The sequence below is a fragment of the Aspergillus brasiliensis genome (genome assembly GCF_001889945.1).
Source record: "Aspergillus brasiliensis CBS 101740 unplaced genomic scaffold ASPBRscaffold_8, whole genome shotgun sequence".
Lineage (NCBI taxonomy): Eukaryota > Fungi > Ascomycota > Eurotiomycetes > Eurotiales > Aspergillaceae > Aspergillus > Aspergillus brasiliensis.
This window is the reverse complement of record NW_027137449.1, coordinates 1,108,995-1,124,859: the sequence shown is the minus strand read 5'-3', so window position 1 is coordinate 1,124,859 and position 15,865 is coordinate 1,108,995. Positions and strand designations below refer to the sequence as shown.

The 15,865-nt window shown below is 49.6% G+C and overlaps 5 protein-coding genes across 5 annotated transcripts; 1 reads left to right on the top strand and 4 right to left on the bottom strand.

The window, feature by feature from the left end:
• Positions 1–1,522: 1,522 nt before the first annotated feature.
• ASPBRDRAFT_31550 (uncharacterized protein) lies at positions 1,523–3,005 on the bottom strand (the record flags this gene model as incomplete). Its single annotated transcript, XM_067622911.1, has 3 exons — positions 1,523–2,344; positions 2,429–2,636; positions 2,824–3,005. 3 exons carry the CDS (start codon positions 3,003–3,005, stop codon positions 1,523–1,525), a joined length of 1,212 nt encoding a protein of 403 aa, XP_067477910.1.
• Positions 3,006–5,800: 2,795 nt separating this feature from the next.
• On the bottom strand, positions 5,801–7,574 carry ASPBRDRAFT_44893 (proteasome regulatory particle base subunit RPT5). The gene is made up of 3 exons (XM_067625291.1): positions 7,116–7,574; positions 6,599–7,014; positions 5,801–6,542 (listed from the first exon to the last, which is right to left on the bottom strand). Exons 1-3 carry the CDS (start codon positions 7,433–7,435, stop codon positions 5,884–5,886), a joined length of 1,395 nt encoding a protein of 464 aa, XP_067477909.1. The 5' UTR covers positions 7,436–7,574; the 3' UTR covers positions 5,801–5,883.
• An 86-nt stretch (positions 7,575–7,660) lies between these two features.
• Positions 7,661–11,571, bottom strand: ASPBRDRAFT_155750 (putative trimethyllysine dioxygenase TmlH). The gene is made up of 16 exons (XM_067619392.1): positions 11,327–11,571; positions 11,220–11,268; positions 10,768–11,088; positions 10,613–10,706; positions 10,223–10,527; positions 9,753–9,820; positions 9,500–9,681; positions 9,431–9,448; positions 9,302–9,368; positions 9,182–9,242; positions 9,032–9,131; positions 8,869–8,974; positions 8,718–8,817; positions 8,167–8,655; positions 8,043–8,114; positions 7,661–7,928 (listed from the first exon to the last, which is right to left on the bottom strand). The coding sequence occupies exons 1-16, from the start codon at positions 11,444–11,446 to the stop codon at positions 7,813–7,815; spliced, it is 2,268 nt and encodes a 755-aa protein (XP_067477908.1). The 5' UTR covers positions 11,447–11,571; the 3' UTR covers positions 7,661–7,812.
• A 230-nt stretch (positions 11,572–11,801) lies between these two features.
• On the bottom strand, positions 11,802–13,787 carry rmtA (protein-arginine omega-N methyltransferase HMT1). The gene is made up of 7 exons (XM_067625290.1): positions 13,508–13,787; positions 13,439–13,452; positions 13,357–13,376; positions 13,190–13,299; positions 12,797–13,128; positions 12,264–12,735; positions 11,802–12,213 (listed from the first exon to the last, which is right to left on the bottom strand). The coding sequence occupies exons 1-7, from the start codon at positions 13,594–13,596 to the stop codon at positions 12,207–12,209; spliced, it is 1,044 nt and encodes a 347-aa protein (XP_067477907.1). The 5' UTR covers positions 13,597–13,787; the 3' UTR covers positions 11,802–12,206.
• Positions 13,788–14,501: 714 nt separating this feature from the next.
• Positions 14,502–15,677, top strand: ASPBRDRAFT_56432 (PGAP3/PER1 family protein; the record flags this gene model as incomplete). The annotated part of the gene is made up of 4 exons (XM_067627565.1): positions 14,502–14,627; positions 14,690–14,732; positions 14,790–15,564; positions 15,623–15,677. The coding sequence occupies 4 exons, from the start codon at positions 14,502–14,504 to the stop codon at positions 15,675–15,677; spliced, it is 999 nt and encodes a 332-aa protein (XP_067477906.1).
• Between the last annotated feature and the right edge of the window lie 188 nt (positions 15,678–15,865).

The following is a 15,865-nucleotide window of genomic DNA, read 5'->3' as shown; positions in this document are numbered from 1 at the left end:
CACTCCGGTGTGCATTGCACGGTGAAGCCCCCGTTATCTACTCGCACTCGATTAGACTAGCCGTATGGCTTATTCTCCACTGACTCTTAAACGTTCAGCCTTGGTGGATGCGAAGGTGCCTTTGAAGTAAGATAGCATGCTGGGGGCTCTGTCAGCCCCAGTGGCCGACAACAAAGGTACCCCCCTTCCCCCAAGGCGTCGAAATAACCTCCCAAAGTAATCTCTTCCGTTCATGCCTCTACCTCGTTGGGAAGACATCGCCATGAGTTTGCCTACAATAACAACAGCACGCTCTTAGCTGTCTTGCTCCACCGCTGGCAGTCCCACCCCATGATACCTACCAAGAAGATACTAGTACTGAGCCCCTTGAACCACCGTCTCGTCTGTACGGGGTGAATGCCCTTCTCTCCTGGCTGTCTGAGCCTCTGAGGTAGGGCTCGGTAGTACTTTTCCGGCCAAACATCCAAGTCAAACAAACTCTATCATAGAAGATATCTTATCTCGTCCGAAAACAGGAGCGACAGTTGCTAGTACTACCACCGTGTGGGCATGACACACAGGCACTATCTAGTTACGTTTGGATGCTCTCGGGGGATGTTACTTCCTTCCACCGTGGAAAGGAGCCCTTCAGCTGTACACAGCAAGGTCAGCCATCTTGATGGATGATGACCATGGCCACGATACCTCCTCAACTTAAGACGGTGAACGATACGCAGTCGTAGATGTCATCATACGACGTCCAATATTCTCTGGAGTCGTCCGGATCTGATAACTGGTCGGGCAATGGTCTCCCCGTCTCCAACCCGGAAAGAGGCTTAGCGGAGAATTTGCATCAGACCCGAGATCGATCAACCAATCACTCACTACGAAGTACTTCTTAGTTACGTACGGAATACTTCTGCAGAAAAAAAAAAAAAAACGGAGTATTGCTTATTCACTACTAACCATGAATTAAATAATTATCTGGTGCCAATTCCTTCCTACTTTCCTCGTCAGCTAATCCACCTCGGCCAAATGCATCGATGGGTTCGGATCGGCAAACACCACGAGGGGCCCCCCACGATAAGCATCCTACTAACCATCCCGGGCCTACTGTGTACACTATTAGTCCCGCTGCTCTATCCTCCCCTTTTGAAGAGACCCACTATTGACTATACCTTGCCAGTTGCCAGGGCACATGGCCATTCCTATAAGTGAAATACTTGAGCATATTTTTCCCGTGGAGACCACATCCCCACTGAACACCAAAGACCCCCCACTGTCCAGTCTTGTCTCCATACACACAGACAGGCTGGACCTTCCGCATGAAGACAACCGCTCTACGACTCGGTCTAATCTATACCGAGAATAGAGTCCATCCTTTACATCTTCTTGGAGGCACCAGACGAATCGACTACTCTTTACATCGCAATGCAATGTCCTTTAACAGTGCAAGTTCTCCCAGTGCAAGCCAGAAAATATCCCAAGGATCAAATTTTTTTTAAATCTGAGATCAAAGCCATCCTGCTATTTACTCATCATGTCAGAAGCCAAAGACTTTGAGGAAACCCCACCCCAACCCCCCAACAACCCCTCCAACGATGCTCCATGCCATCCATGTACCCTTTGGCTTCTCAGGGATTGGAGCTTTATGAGACATTCCGAAATGATAACAGAGAAGAAAAATCACACATATTAGATAAGCAATACCAACGCACCGCAAACGCCAGGGTAAGCGAGAAACCCAAGAATCGGAATGTAAGGGAAAGACACCTTCGTCTACCCTTTCTGGTCCTCCTCTCTCTGCCATCTCATCTTCTTCTCCGTCCACCCACTCATCCTCTACTCCGTCTTCCGGTCCATCAGAATAGAGGCGGAGGGCCTCACACCACTCTTCACGTGACCTCCTTTTGTCGAAATCCAAATCTCTGAGCCTTGTCAGCTTGCCCTGTAGACCATGCCTCTGCCAATCCTCCCACTCATGTTGTGGATCTAGTTCTTGGGCTAGATCCCACACCAGGGGAGCGTCGATAGAGGTCTTTGGCTCTGGAGGGATTAAGACCTCCATCAAGATCATGGAGGGCAGGTCCATAAAGGGAATATCATTTTCCCCCAAATCTCGCAGCTGGGCGGTCTTGTCGAAGGCGTCATGCAGAATCCGGCGCTTGGGATTCCTACTCGGGCGTGACAGCTGCCGAGTAGTAATGGTTTCCAGGGTGCAAATGATGGGATAGGAGTTTGAAGGAGACATCTTGATTGCGCAACCGAGAGCGCCCGACTCCGAAAATTTTTTGGACTTGTTGGACCTTAGATGGTTTCTTAAGGTCACTGGGGGCACGTCTGTGTTCACGATAAGTTCAATTTTCTAATACAAGTTAGTGAGCAAGCTATTTAGATGTGTTGGGATGAGAGGGGGAGGGGTTAACTGAACGGAGCAAGGTGGTCATACTTCTAGTGGCTTGTCGAGGTAATGGCTGGAGGACGCGTTCCCGATCACCAACACCTTCGCATCGTTGAAATTCTCATAGCGTCTTAGGACGCCAAACAGTTCGTGTAGTGGTACGTCGGGGGATGGCGCAGGGCCGGATGCCGAGGCTGAGGCAATTGGGACGTGGGTCGTAGTACTCATTGTGATATGAGGATGTTTCGATGTAGATCTAGTAAAAACAATGAACTAGAGGGGGCGAATTCAAGGGAACTCAGATGAAGAAGAGCTATGTGATGAATGACAATGACTGCCTTGCATCTTTGCATGGTTCTGCGGGACTAGTATTCTATACTTATACAAGAAGAGATCACTCACTCATGATGGAAGACGTACGATACATCGGAAAGTGCACTCACTCACTTCCTCCGCCCGCCCGTTCCTCTCCCCCTCCTCCCACCACCTCTTCATCCCGTCCACTACGCCCCTCAAGCCCATATGCATCCACAGCCATCGTGAAGTGATGCGTTGGCATCAATAAGGCCTGTGACCGCACTTCGCTTATCATAACCTCCGTCATCGTAGAGGCGTAAGCGGACATGTTGGCCTCTGGAATAGGGTTCAACGCTTCAACACGACTGGTCCTGTTTCCCATGCAAATCCGAGCAGGAGTAGGTCGGAAAAAGAAAAAAGAAAGAAAAAAAAAAAAAAAAAAGCTCCAATGGAAAATTGATCGTCCGATTGAGTTGCTGGTTGTCCCGGTGTCATTGAACTTTGTAGTCAACACGGAAAGGCACAGCATATATGTTACACCATGTCTTAGTTGAACACTCAATGGTTGGTAAGCGACGTCTTGCTCTCAGGACTGAAGTGAGGCGAGAGAAAACTCAGGCCATCATTGAAATTTGGTAGCTACCAGCCACCAGCAATGCGAATCATCCCTCAGTATCAGCATCGTCTGGATGGAAGGATACCATGCTCTAGGGAGATTTTCGGTCAGTCGGCGAAGGGGAATAGGCCATAGAGCTCTAGAGGGAGCCCAGTGCGATGGGAGACGATGCATCGATGAAGGGGGAAGGCGAATTAATCCAGGAGCGATGAATGCAGGAGCCAAGCCATCCATGACAAGCCATCCATGTCCAGGATATTGAGCCCAAGGCTATGGGCCGATCCGTGATGACCCGGAAATCAAGAACGAAAAGAAGAAAAGACAAATGGGCGAGCAAACCAAAAGTGCTGCTTACTGCTAGAGACTGGCAACACAGAAGGTGAAACATAGCCTACCGAAAATCTCGTGTAGACCGCTTCCTGCTTCTTTTGCCTCCAGCACTTTCTCTTCATTCGCACAAGCCACCATATATAGTAGTATCTTAGATGGTCTGAATAAACCTGCAATTTCCCTCATCAGCCGTAGGACCTTGCAATACGTATAATGCCACACACACACACACACACACCACACACACACACACACGCACACAAAAAAGAAGGAGAAGTACATGGCCGACTTACCATGAACATGGATCACCGCTCTCTAACTGTAAATGAACTATTAAGGACACGGATAGCCAGCGGAACGATTTATTGCGGAAGGAAGGTGGGAAATACCAAAACGTTTGATCCGTGTGATCTATCTCTCCTTAAGCTTTTTTACGTTGGATGAGAAGAGAGACGTGGATGCTCTGAGACCATTGGTCAACTGTCACTTACAAGACCGTGCTGTACGGAGCATTCAGCCACAAAAAGCATGGGGATCTGTGACAACCTTGAGTAACCCGTCCTCAGGAGCTTTCTTGATGCGGATAGAGCTAGCTGATGGGAACCGGAGAGCTAAAGACACACCGTTAGAAAACGGGGTGGGATAAGGGACGACAAACCACAATGACACAAGGTAGACGTAGTCAGCACAGGCCATGTAATCAGCCTTGCAACTTAAAGATTTGACAAGGATAGGAGCTCGGAGAACAGCCTACAGGAGCTGACCTGGCTAGGCACATACCATACCGCCCCATCCTCAGCGGACCGAGCAAGTACCCCCCTCCCCACAAAGTCGGAGGAGCAGACACTTCTCAGGGGCAATGTAGTTCCGGGGGAGGTTGCACATGTTTAGTCCTGTTTGATCATGTCAGGTATTGGAGGCCCAATCTGCACAGCAGACTCTAATCGATCAGGTCACGGACTGCAAGACACAGAACGCAGTAACCGACAACCAAATTCTCCGGGCAGGGTATACTCAGGCACTAGGCCTGACCCGGTCTGTATGCTGCTGCCTCTTACTGGCTACCTCGCCCGTCAAGAATTGTGCGACGATATCCTGTCGTCATCGTGTGGCTTTTTCTTTACAGCGAGACCGAGCTTATCACGGCTCTCTGGAATGCCCTTTAGGCAGCTGAGCCGGCCATTTAGTTTCGTGGCTAATCTGCCGCGTCGCATTCCCAACCCAGAACCGTAGACGTGTAAGATACTTATCCACAAGTCACACCTATTATGGCACCCGTTCCATCTATCGAACCCCGCGGCCCCCACCCTCCCATCTCCTTGAGTGGCCGATGATCTCATAGGAAGAATCTGGTCACCGGCTGCAACTCAATTGCCATTATTCGTCAGTTATACTACACAGACAAGGTGAGTTCCATGGATGGACATTGGGGTGGTTATGCTCCGGTGGCACCGTGAGATCGGCTCTGGACAGCGGTGCAGACCCCCTAGAGTTTCAGTCAGCCATATGCCCGATAATTGGAGAATAGTTGAGTTTCTCACCTCGCGTACTTTGTGTCAAGAATGATCTTCGGACTTTGTATCAGTTCAAAAAGATCGACGGGGATACGGGCTCTGCAGTCTGGTTCTGAAACCAGGCCTAGACTCCCGGGATGATACGATCAGTAGGGTAAAGGGCTGCATGTACGTTTGTTGATCATTTTATTCGTGATTGAACTGGATGGTCAGTAAGTTCCCAGGCCGATCGGGCTTTTTGGTGGCTGTCCGCCGTCCGCTTTTCTCCGGCCCTCCCTTCTCACTCCATGAAACCATCATGCATTCATAGTCCCAGACAAGGTGAGTAGAGGACTAGCGCGTGCCAAGCACGCAAAAGTCGTAGGTGGGGTGGCAGAACGTGAGAGCATACATCCTTTTAGACCTGGAGGAAGGTTGGGTAGTGAGAGGATGAGCGTGTAGAACCTTGCGGTTGAGATGCATGGCGGGTTCATCACCTGACCTGCTTTAGCATGCATTCCTCTTAGTGCCCAATTTCGTGATACGATATCTCTGAGATTCTGAGAAGTTACTCTGTTTAGCTATTATTACAATTTAATTATGCAGCATCGATACGAGAAAAGTGAAAAGAGGTAATAGTATCTTCAGCCAAGGGAGACATAGTAAATAGCATCCTCTAAGCCGTAGCGGGAGTAGATACATAGCATGATAACGGCCCGGATACCAAGGCCCAGTGGAATCACGTGAATAATCGTGAAATGACCAAACTAGACATAGATACCCATGTTCGTGTCCTTCTTCTTCGCCTGTACTTCCGAAATGGCATCCACGTAGTTCTCGTGTCCTACTTTGCTCATGCCCTTTCGGAGAGCAATCATACCCGCCTCAACGCACACGGCCTTCAGCTGAGCACCGCCAAACTCATCGGTACTGCGGGCCAGTTCCGCCCAGTTGACCCGGTCGTCCACAGCCATTTTACGGGAGTGGATCTGCAGGATGTTGGCTCTCGCCTCCTCGTTGGGCAGGGGGAACTCGATCTTGCGGTCCAGACGACCGGAACGGAGCAGGGCGGGATCGAGGACGTCGACACGATTTGTGGCCGCCAGAACCTTGATGCGATCGTCTGAAGCAAATCCGTCGAGCTGATTGAGAAGTTCAAGCATGGTTCGTTGCACTTCACGGTCACCGGACTTCTCGGAGTCGAACCGCTTCGTTCCGACCGCATCCAGCTCGTCGATGAAGATGATGGAAGGTGCCTTCTCCTTAGCAAGGGCGAAGCAGTCGCGGACGAGTTTCGCACCATCACCGATGAACATCTGCACCAACTGCGGACCGGCAAGCTTGAGGAATGTGGCGTTCGTCTCTGCCGCACAGGCTCGGGCAAGAAGTGTCTTACCAGTACCGGGAGGTCCATACATTAGAGCACCTGAGAAAGTGTGTCAGTAGATCCGTGCCAGGCTGGGAAAATCAACGATTACATACCTTTCGGTGCCTTGATGCCAAGCTTCTTGAACCTATCAGCCTCCTTCATAGGCCATACGATAGCCTCCACAATCTCCTCGATTTGCTTATCCAAGCCACCAATATCGGTGTACTTCTCCGTCGGTTTCTCATCGACCTCCATAGCCTTGACGCGGTTATCGTACTCGGCAGGTAGCGTATCCAGGACGAGGTATGAGTCCTTGTTGACACCGATGAGGTCACCAGGCTTCAGTTTCTCGTGATCTACTAGACCAATGAGAGGCAGATAGATAGTCTGACGGGTCGACGTCTTGATGACAGCCGACTTGCCCACCCGTGTAGCATCAAGGTCAATGTTCGCCCCCTCCTCGGCCGCCTCAGCTTCGACATCCAAATCCAAAAGCTCGACGACGTTCCCGACCAGGTAGGGTAATTGCCTATCAGACAAACAGTTAGTGACTGACCCGACCTACGCCGCAATTGCCACCGCGTCGAACAGATGCTGGCGCCACCGAAGACAATGGCACCCAGAGCTTACCTGTTGTTCTCAATCTTTTCTTGGTTATCCTTGACTTTCTCCCGCATCGTGTTTTGCTCGTGGGTCAACCGCTGGTATTCGCTCTTCATTATACGCAGCTCGTTCTCCAGCATCCGCCGTCGCTTGACGATGTCCGCTGTGCTCGAGCTAAGGATCTCCTCGTCCAAGAGTCCATCATCCTCATCTTTCTTGGCATCGGCATCTTTCATCTCAGCATCTCCTTCACCTTCGGGCTTCCTGCCATCGCCGCCATCTCCTTGGTCCTTCTTCTTGTCTCTCTGCTCACGCTCAAGGTCGTCGAGGTCTTCCAAGGTCGACATGGTGGAAAACTAGAGTGCGGGCGTATGAGGCTAGAAATCGTAACAAGAGCGGAAAGGGTATCTAGGTCGGAGGGGTGGGTGTGGTTTAGTTGTAGGTGATGAACCTAGGGAGAAAGGGTTGGGGAACTTGAGCTGTGTTGGAGTCGTGATGCTTGAGCTCCGGCCAAACAACGTCAGCTGTCCTGCCTACGTCACGTGATACCATTACAAATAGCCTGCGCGAGTCCGCTTCGGTAATCACTAACAACGAACGCTCAATGAGCTCGTCGAAGCCTTAAATTCTACAGAGGGTCTTTACATATGTACACTAGAGCAGCCAACTGATGTCAATTCACCATGATCAGCAGCCTGCGCATACCACCCACGGGACAACAGGCCTAAAGGTAGTAGTTGGGGTTTTCCAGAGACCACTGATCATTGCCAATATTTCTTAGTACCTCCTCGCGACCGAATTTGAGAAGACGGTATCGTGAAATGAAGTCATCGTTATTAACTGTCAAGAGTCAGCATACCAATCCTTAGGGAAAGGATACGATAAAAGAAGCCTGGTAGCCCAAGACCATTAAAGCAGACCGAAAAGGAATCCAAAGTAGCAATGGTTACTCACTATAGCCACCGCACATCCTGCGCTTCCCCGTAAATTCAGAGCGACCGTGAAGCATTCTCCAATTGTCGAAGACTTACGAAAGATCAGTCCTGATTCGCAAACGGCATTACCTGCAGACACTTACTGAGGGCTGTCCCTGGTTCAAGCTGTGTCCAGATCTCCATGTCTTTACGACGAATTATCTCGTCCCAGTGTCGTGCTGCCGTATACCAGTTTACCTGGTCCTCCCAGTTCCAGTTCTTTTTGGCCGCTCTGTCATAGTTGTTCCAACGAATCTGATATAGCCGTTGTAGCTCAGGGTGAACCTTAAGAACTGGAGCTTGCTCCGCTGGCTGCACGCATACATCCTCATTGCCACTCGAGTGGTAAGGATGGTTCGTCGACATTAATACCTCGAAGTCTTGCGGGCTCTCTTCACGAAGAATCGACGCAGCCCGGAAACCGTCAACAAGCAGGCTGGCGCCGCCATCCCCGTCGGTATGGGATAGAAGGTGGAAAAGCTGGAGCCTCGCAGGGTCAGTGAAATAGGTGTTGTCTGTATGTGCTCCTAGAAATTCCGTCGTGTATGCGGTGTCCTTGAAGGTCAAGTCGGCCGTGAAGTCCCAAAAACCACCTTGTATCAACGAAAGAGTGTCAGAAAGCGACACACAGGGAAGGTGAAGGCTGTTGCCTTACCGTAATGAGTGTTTCTGATGAAAGCAATCCTCTTTAGGAGAGCTTCGGTTGATTCAGGGTTGGTAGGAACCCCTTGGACAAAAGCAAATCCCCAGTCGTACTTGGCAACCATAAGCAGGATTTTTCAGTTGGTGATGGTGGCACAGCTTACAATTCCTTCAAGCCAGTCACGCAGGGCGCCGTCGTCGGCTATTATATCTGCGTAAGAAAACGTTGGAAATGCATTGTCTCTGCCCGCAACGTATGACTTAATCTCTCTAAGCAGATCAAATAAATCAGCCAGAGTATCCACTGCAGCTCAACGGTTGGAGTACCTGAACTGTAGTTCTGAGTTGATTTTGGGCTTGGAAACAGGTTTGTTCGAATGGCTTCTTAGCCACGGGAATGGATAATAGGCATGATGCCCGTCCGACCCTTCACCAAGTCAGTTTTCCCTGCCAGGTGACGGGACAATATTCGCTTACAGTCTATCTCTACACCCTCCTTTTCATAATTGAGGTCCGTGATACGGACATCCTCAGGTATCTGTACCGGATAATGATCAGTAATTCGATCTGTATCAAGATGATAGCTTGCCCACTGACCGCGAATGTATCAACGGTCCGTTGTCTTGTGTCTGGATGGATGCATTTGGAGCATTGGCAATTGTCACTAAATACAAGTAAGTTACTGACCGTGCACATGCGCCACTCTGTAGCTCTTGGGCTGCTCACCGGAGCCAAAACGTTCCACTGTCTAATATCAGCCCGTGGTTCGAACCATTGCATAGTAGAGGTCCTTACAAATTGCTGTTTTGACCTGCATGGCCGAGCTGCAACAACTCCCATTTGGAACTCTTCAGGTGGACAGGCCAGGGATCCTCGTTTGCGCTGCTGGAGGATGTGGCCCGGGCATTGGCTGCAACCGATGAATTCGTGCGTACTAGCGTGGGGCATCGAGCTGAGATGGTTGGTGAGTGGTAGGCCTTTGAGAAGGGTGCACCCCATTGGATCAGTATTTCAATTCTTTGAATGGATTCGGTGATCTGCCTCTTACCACTCCAACGTATCTCGGGGTCAATGATGACACGGCACGCGATGTGCTAGTACCTCGGTCAACCATGACTGTATGTGAGAGTCTCGGGGTGCTACACCTTGTGTGCTTCAAGGGACCAAGCGCCCTGAGGAAGGAAAGTCTGGCTGCACTGTGCATTTTTATCTTACTATAAACAACACGAGGATCAATTGATGGCAAACAATGAATCTCCGCAATGTCACCCCATATCAGGCCCCACGTCACGTGCAATCGTCAATTTATCCTCGGCCCGCCATTCTCATCTTTATCTTCCCTTTGATTTCGCAGTGCACAAAGTGGGTGACCGATAAATTCCACGATTTGATTAACTATCTGTGATGTTGTTGGAACATTTAAGCAGAAGTCTGCTGGTTATAGATATTTTACCCTCTATAACTAGACCACAGGTGCCAATCATAACTTGCTTCTTGGGCCGGTAACCTTCATCAGACAGCGGCCATTGCTCAGAACCGCCTTGCCCTTATCATTCTTGGTTACGAATCGGATTTCTTCGTATCCGTCTTGCAGACTGCCCGTTCTCCAAATCTCAGTGATGAGCTTATCACCAGGTCTAACCGGTGAAGCAAAGCGCGCCTGAATCTCCTTGAGATTCTTCGGGTCACTACCACCGAGCTCCCGCAAAACACCATGGGCAGCGGAATTCCAGCTGAAGAGGCCATGGATAATGGCGCCGCCGAAGCCCATCTTCTCACCTGGTTCGGGGGTAGCATGTAGAGGGTTATAGTCTCCGTTGAGTCTAGTCAGCGGTATCATTGTTAGCATTCGGGGATCCACCTTTTCCACGACGCTAGTACTCTCATGTGGCTGGGGCGGTATCTCACCGATAGAGATGAGCGGTCTCCGCGGTGGTTTGGACTACATGGACGGCATCTGGCTGCTTGCCTTCAGGTGGTGCATAGTTTACATTGCTGGGGCCTAAAGTATAACCGCATCAGTAACAAGACTGTGATATAACGAGTGCATCTGGAAACCTTACCTTTAGGACCACCCCAGTTACCCTGGCCAACGAAGAAACCGCTGCTCACAGTGCTTGAGTAAACCTCGCCTGTCTCCTTATCCACAATACTCTGTTCTGTTTCGATCACAGTGCCAGGCTTGCCCTTGTCATAGACTCCAATGACCTTGTTGCGTAGCTCGAACTTCTTGCCCTCGCTCGCTGGGGGCAAGGGCTTGAGTATGGTGAGCTTGCGCTGGCCGTCAACGACGCGGCGATAGTCGAACTTTGGAACACCAGGGATAGGGGAGCCACCAGAACGCGCATAGAAGTCCGTTACTTCTTGATCAGTGAGTTTGAACGCTGTATAGAAATACTATTAGCCCGGGCTTCTTTCTATCCAGCTGGAAACATTCAATGCTGAAAGTCCGTATCCGGAACATAACCCTCGGTATCACTACACTTCGTAGGCTTAGCCGGGGCATTATACATACGAAGAATTATAGGATACGTGGGAAAGACCGCGAAATTTGGATGGAGCTCCTGTGCGAGCCTCAGTAAGGTATTTCTATATGACACGAGATTATAGAGTGGAACTCACGTAGAGAAAATGCAGCTCATCGGCCTTGCAGCCGATACTGTAGGCAAATAGCAAGGCGTCACGCTTGAGCCACGACACCTCCTGGCGAGGAAATTCATGACCAGCTCCTGGGGATGACATTATTGATAGGCCGACGGAGATGCAAAATTCACCAAATATGATTAAACACAACGATAGGGCCTACGGGGGACGCTTCTTTATCTGGAGGCCGAAGATAGATTGATGCGGAGAAAGGCCCCCAGAAGGGGCAGTTAGAGTAAGTTAGTGTAATCCGTGCCGTTGCGGGGCTCCGGCCATACCGAGGCTTACGGCTCGATCACGAATCAACCGAATTGGCCGAGAAGATTCCCTGTCCGATTACTGATGCCGTCTACCAGCTGATTTAAGTTGATAACAAAACTACCATGACTTTCAGCGTACATTATGTAGAGTTTCTTTTCGCCTGCTCTGATATAATATTACTAGCAGTACTGAATCGGTTAGTTGAACTTCATAATATTAAAGGACCTGAAGCTAAGTAATGCATAGACAGAACGTCGGAGGTTTTAGACTGAGCGTCGACTCGGGGTATCTACTTGGGAAATTCGAGGAGCTTCATAATCGTCCTTGAGGAAGTCATCTCTCCGTACCGCGCCAACTGATGATGCCGTTGCCTTGCCTTCCGTAAACAACGCCGGGAAAAATGATGAAAAATGGCATGACTGAAATCAAAAGGAAGCCCAAAATATAACCTTCCATCAGGCCGACATCCATACAAGTGAACTTCCGTTAAAATGCTATGTTGCCAACAGGGCAGAACCATTTCATGTTACTGGTAGAACATGAATCGACTCCAAGCAAAGCGGCTGAACAACCGAAGAAACAAGGGATGGCCAGAAATTTAGCACCTTCGAGGGTTAGCACATGCTATATTTTAATGACAGGGACGGGTACTCACATCCTGTAGAAGCAGCTGCCCTCAGAGTAACGGTTCGGATCCGTGGTCTCGAACTTGTAGGAGATGCTGATGTCAAGGTCGCGCTTGTTCTTGTCGTTCGGCTTGTTCTCCAGAACACCGGAGACAACCTCCTCCTCTTCGACGGTCAAAACATCGCGAAGATAGAAGACAGTCTGCTTCCAGTGGGTGTACTTGGCATGGGGACCGGTAGAGAAGGTAATGGGCTTGTGGCATGCGCCGAATTCAATATCGAACCAAGCGATCACCGCGTGGATGAAGTCACTGCGCTTGGCAGAAAGCGAAAATGGTACCTTGAAGACCAAGTCGGCCGTAGTAACAGTGTAAAGATCAAGTGTGATAATGGGGCAAGGGTCTGTAACGAGCGCTTTCATCTCGACGGTATCGACAAGAGGCTCGGTAAGGGCAATCTCCTTCATCGGGCTGTAGTTGAAGCCATACACATTGTCCCAGACTAAGATCCGTTAGCGTCCCAATTTGATCAAAAATGGCAGCGTCAAGGAAAGTGTGCTTACAGCCAATCTTGTCATCCTTGTACTCGCCATCCTCGATGGCAGCCAAGTACATGGTGGCCTTGTCGGGGAAGATCTTGCCACCGGGAACAAGGTAACGGTCGCGGGCGTAGAGAACAGTGTCCAACATGCTCTCATAAAGGAGGAAGTAGCCCATCCACTCGGAGATGATGATGTCAACCTTAGGGTAAGGGAGGACGACCTCCTCCATCTTTCCCTGGAGAAGGGTGATCTTGTCCGACAAGCCATTCACAGCGACAATCTGGCGTGCCTTCTCAATGATCGACGACATGTCGACACCAATCACATGCTTGGCACCTGCCTTGGCGGCGAACCTTTCAAACCAGATGTATTAGATATCCCATCCTTGACCAGTCGATCGACTTGAACACATACATGCTGAGAATACCAGTTCCACAACCGACATCGAGAACAACCTTATCCTTGAAGATGTGACGATTCTGGTAGATAGAGTCACGGTACGATCTAGTGCGAACATCGTCTTTCTAGAAAATGATTCGTGGTTAGTGATAGTCAAGGCGCTGTGGAAGCACTGCACTTACAAGCATCTCCTCATGAATGCCTGAGCGGGGTCCGAGATTAGCCACATCCGAATAAATTACTTAGGTCATTGATAGTATTTACCATGGTGATCATAACTGTGGTTTTGGTCAGCATAAATGATACGAAGAACAGTTCATATCTTAGCCATACCTCGTAAAATAACGCACTTCGGCGTGGTCCATGCCTACCATGCGATCAGCGCTGCTGGTCATGGTGGCAGAGTCTGCTTCTCCAGCCATATTGACGGATCGGTCGTTTTAGTGATAGTCGATATGACAGAAAGAGGTAGAAGCAGATGCACAGTAAAAGGAAAATGTGCAAGGAGGGAAGATAGGGAAAATTGAAAAAAAGAAAAAGGCTATACAGCTATGTTATGGAGAAAAGATATAAGCGCCTCAACGATCCCTTCGAAGGCGGCCCTCTTTTTTTTTTTTAACTTTTGCCTTGTTAGGAATTTCTCCTCTCGATGGCAATTCCCGCTAGCTTAGATAAGATTAGCTCGTTCTATCAAGCGCTAGTCCTATTTAGGCGCTTATCATGTGACTAAAAAGCCCTTCGTCTTGGCTAGGGCTGGATGTCCTAGCCAGAATGATCCTTGCCAGTTGGCGGTTGAATGGAAGTTGGTGCTGGCCTGAATGCTTTTAGTAGAATGATTGAAGGATTTGGCCACTGTCACCATGTCTAGGATCTGTCCCTATTTCCAGGACCATTCAGTGAATCCCGAATATGAGCTCGCTTGGTTGCACGCGCGATTTTCGACTGCTACTGGTGATACATGGGCGATTACCTACCGCGTAAGACTACCTAACATGAACGGAAACAAGCATCCCAAGCCTGGCGCTGAAACATATATACTCCGGAGAGTGGGGCTGGATTAACTACTCCTGTAGCGTTGAGTAAAATTCGCAAATGAGCTTTTAATGATCTTACTTCTATTTCTGTCTATCCATAGTGCAAGAAGAATGCCTCAAAAGGAGTGAACTAATCAATCGGTTGCCAAGCTGTTGTTCCATTGTTGACGTGCGCGATGCCGCTCCGCCCCCGCCGGAGCTACACGCCGCCCGTCTAGCGTTTGGGGTGTTAGTTTCACTCCTGAAGCTTCCCTTCTCAACTAGATTGCCATACAACAAACACAAAAAGCACCATGTTCATGGGAACGATAAGGAAGAGGACTTACTTCTGCTTGCTTTTTCTCCTAATTGCTTCTCTTATTGGTCAATCGGCAGCGTCGCTTGGTGACCACCTTCCCGACTTCAAAGAATGCGTTAAGGTACATCAACCGGAACCTCATAGCATCCACAACTCGGGAGCTAATGACCAAGCAATGAACAGGTTTGTCAGGCTGAGAATTGCCAGGATGGCAATGAGGTGATTCGTGAGTTCCTAAAGCATTACCTTCTACAAGCTTGGCTGCTAACCGATCTGCTACTAGCTCTCCATCTTCGCCTCATGCTGTGGACATGCCCTTCCGAATGCGATTATACCTGTCAGCATGTGGTGACGGACCGCCGCGTCGCTCGTGATCCTCCCATGTTGAACCCAGTATTACAATTCCATGGTAAATGGCCATTCCGCAGAATCCTGGGGATGCAGGAACCATTTTCCGTTCTCTTCTCCTTGTTCAACTTTCTTGCCCATTGGCATGGGATTGGACGCCTTCGTGAGACAGTACCAGCCTGGCACTCCCTGCGGCCCTATTACATTGCCTTCGGATACTGTGGTTTGGCATGCTGGACCTTTAGCACGATTTTTCACATGAGGGACTTGTCCTTGACTGAGAAGTTGGATTACTTTGGAGCAGGGGCTAATGTGATGTATGGGTTCTACCTGGCACTCCTTCGGATCTTCCGTCTGGACCAAGAGAAGCCTAGACACAAACCAACTTTACGCCGTCTGTTGACCACAGTCTGTGCTCTGCTCTACACGTTGCATGTGTGCTACCTCAGCTTCTGGTCGTGGGACTACACCTACAACATGATCGCAAACATCGTGATAGGCATGGCCCAGAACATTTTGTGGGTGGCTTTCAGTATTCACCGCTATCGCAAATACGGCAAGGATTGGATGGCCTGGCCCGGAATGATTGTGGTCTGGATTATTTTGGCTATGAGCCTCGAACTGCTGGACTTCCCCCCTTGGCACGAGCTTATTGATGCGCATAGTCTTTGGCATCTTGGAACTGTGATCCCAACTGCTTGGTGGTACTTGTGAGTCTATCTTGGAACCTGGCCCTTAGGTTTACTACGCGGCTAACAATTGTGGTAGATTCCTCATCAAGGACGTTCAAAACGATGTGGCGGGCGATAGGCTAAAAGCCTGATCCACCTCAGTGGACCAACCCTACGTATCTGGACACGCATGACCATCATCGCACGGTCTTTTAGTCCAGCTTCGTATCACCAGTGCAGGTGATCGAATAGTAGTAGCTTGTATTGTATGATAGAGTAGTTCTCAACCAACCCTGCCGGGTAATCAGCCAAATGAACGAGTATTTCTAGTATTTTGATG

What these genes read in the sequence shown, in the direction of transcription:
- ASPBRDRAFT_155750 (XM_067619392.1), bottom strand. Translation starts at nt 11,446, where the DNA reads ATGTCATCCCCAGGAGCTGGTCATGAATTTCCTCGCCAGGAGGTGTCG. An exon ending in CACGTATCCTATAATTCTTC is followed by an intron (nt 11,089 to 11,219) that starts GTATGTATAATG and finishes ATTTCTATACAG; the next exon opens with CGTTCAAACTCACTGATCAA. An exon ending in GGTTCTGAGCAATGGCCGCT is followed by an intron (nt 9,821 to 10,222) that starts GTCTGATGAAGG and finishes TCTCACATACAG; the next exon opens with TCATGGTTGACCGAGGTACT.
- rmtA (XM_067625290.1), bottom strand. Translation starts at nt 13,596, where the DNA reads ATGGCTGGAGAAGCAGACTCTGCCACCATGACCAGCAGCGCTGATCGC. An exon ending in GGAACTGGTATTCTCAGCAT is followed by an intron (nt 13,129 to 13,189) that starts GTATGTGTTCAA and finishes CTGGTTTGAAAG; the next exon opens with GTTCGCCGCCAAGGCAGGTG. An exon ending in CAAGGATGACAAGATTGGCT is followed by an intron (nt 12,736 to 12,796) that starts GTAAGCACACTT and finishes AACGGATCTTAG; the next exon opens with TCTGGGACAATGTGTATGGC.
- ASPBRDRAFT_44893 (XM_067625291.1), bottom strand. Translation starts at nt 7,435, where the DNA reads ATGTCGACCTTGGAAGACCTCGACGACCTTGAGCGTGAGCAGAGAGAC. An exon ending in GAAAAGATTGAGAACAACAG is followed by an intron (nt 7,015 to 7,115) that starts GTAAGCTCTGGG and finishes TTTGTCTGATAG; the next exon opens with GCAATTACCCTACCTGGTCG. An exon ending in TGGCATCAAGGCACCGAAAG is followed by an intron (nt 6,543 to 6,598) that starts GTATGTAATCGT and finishes ACACTTTCTCAG; the next exon opens with GTGCTCTAATGTATGGACCT.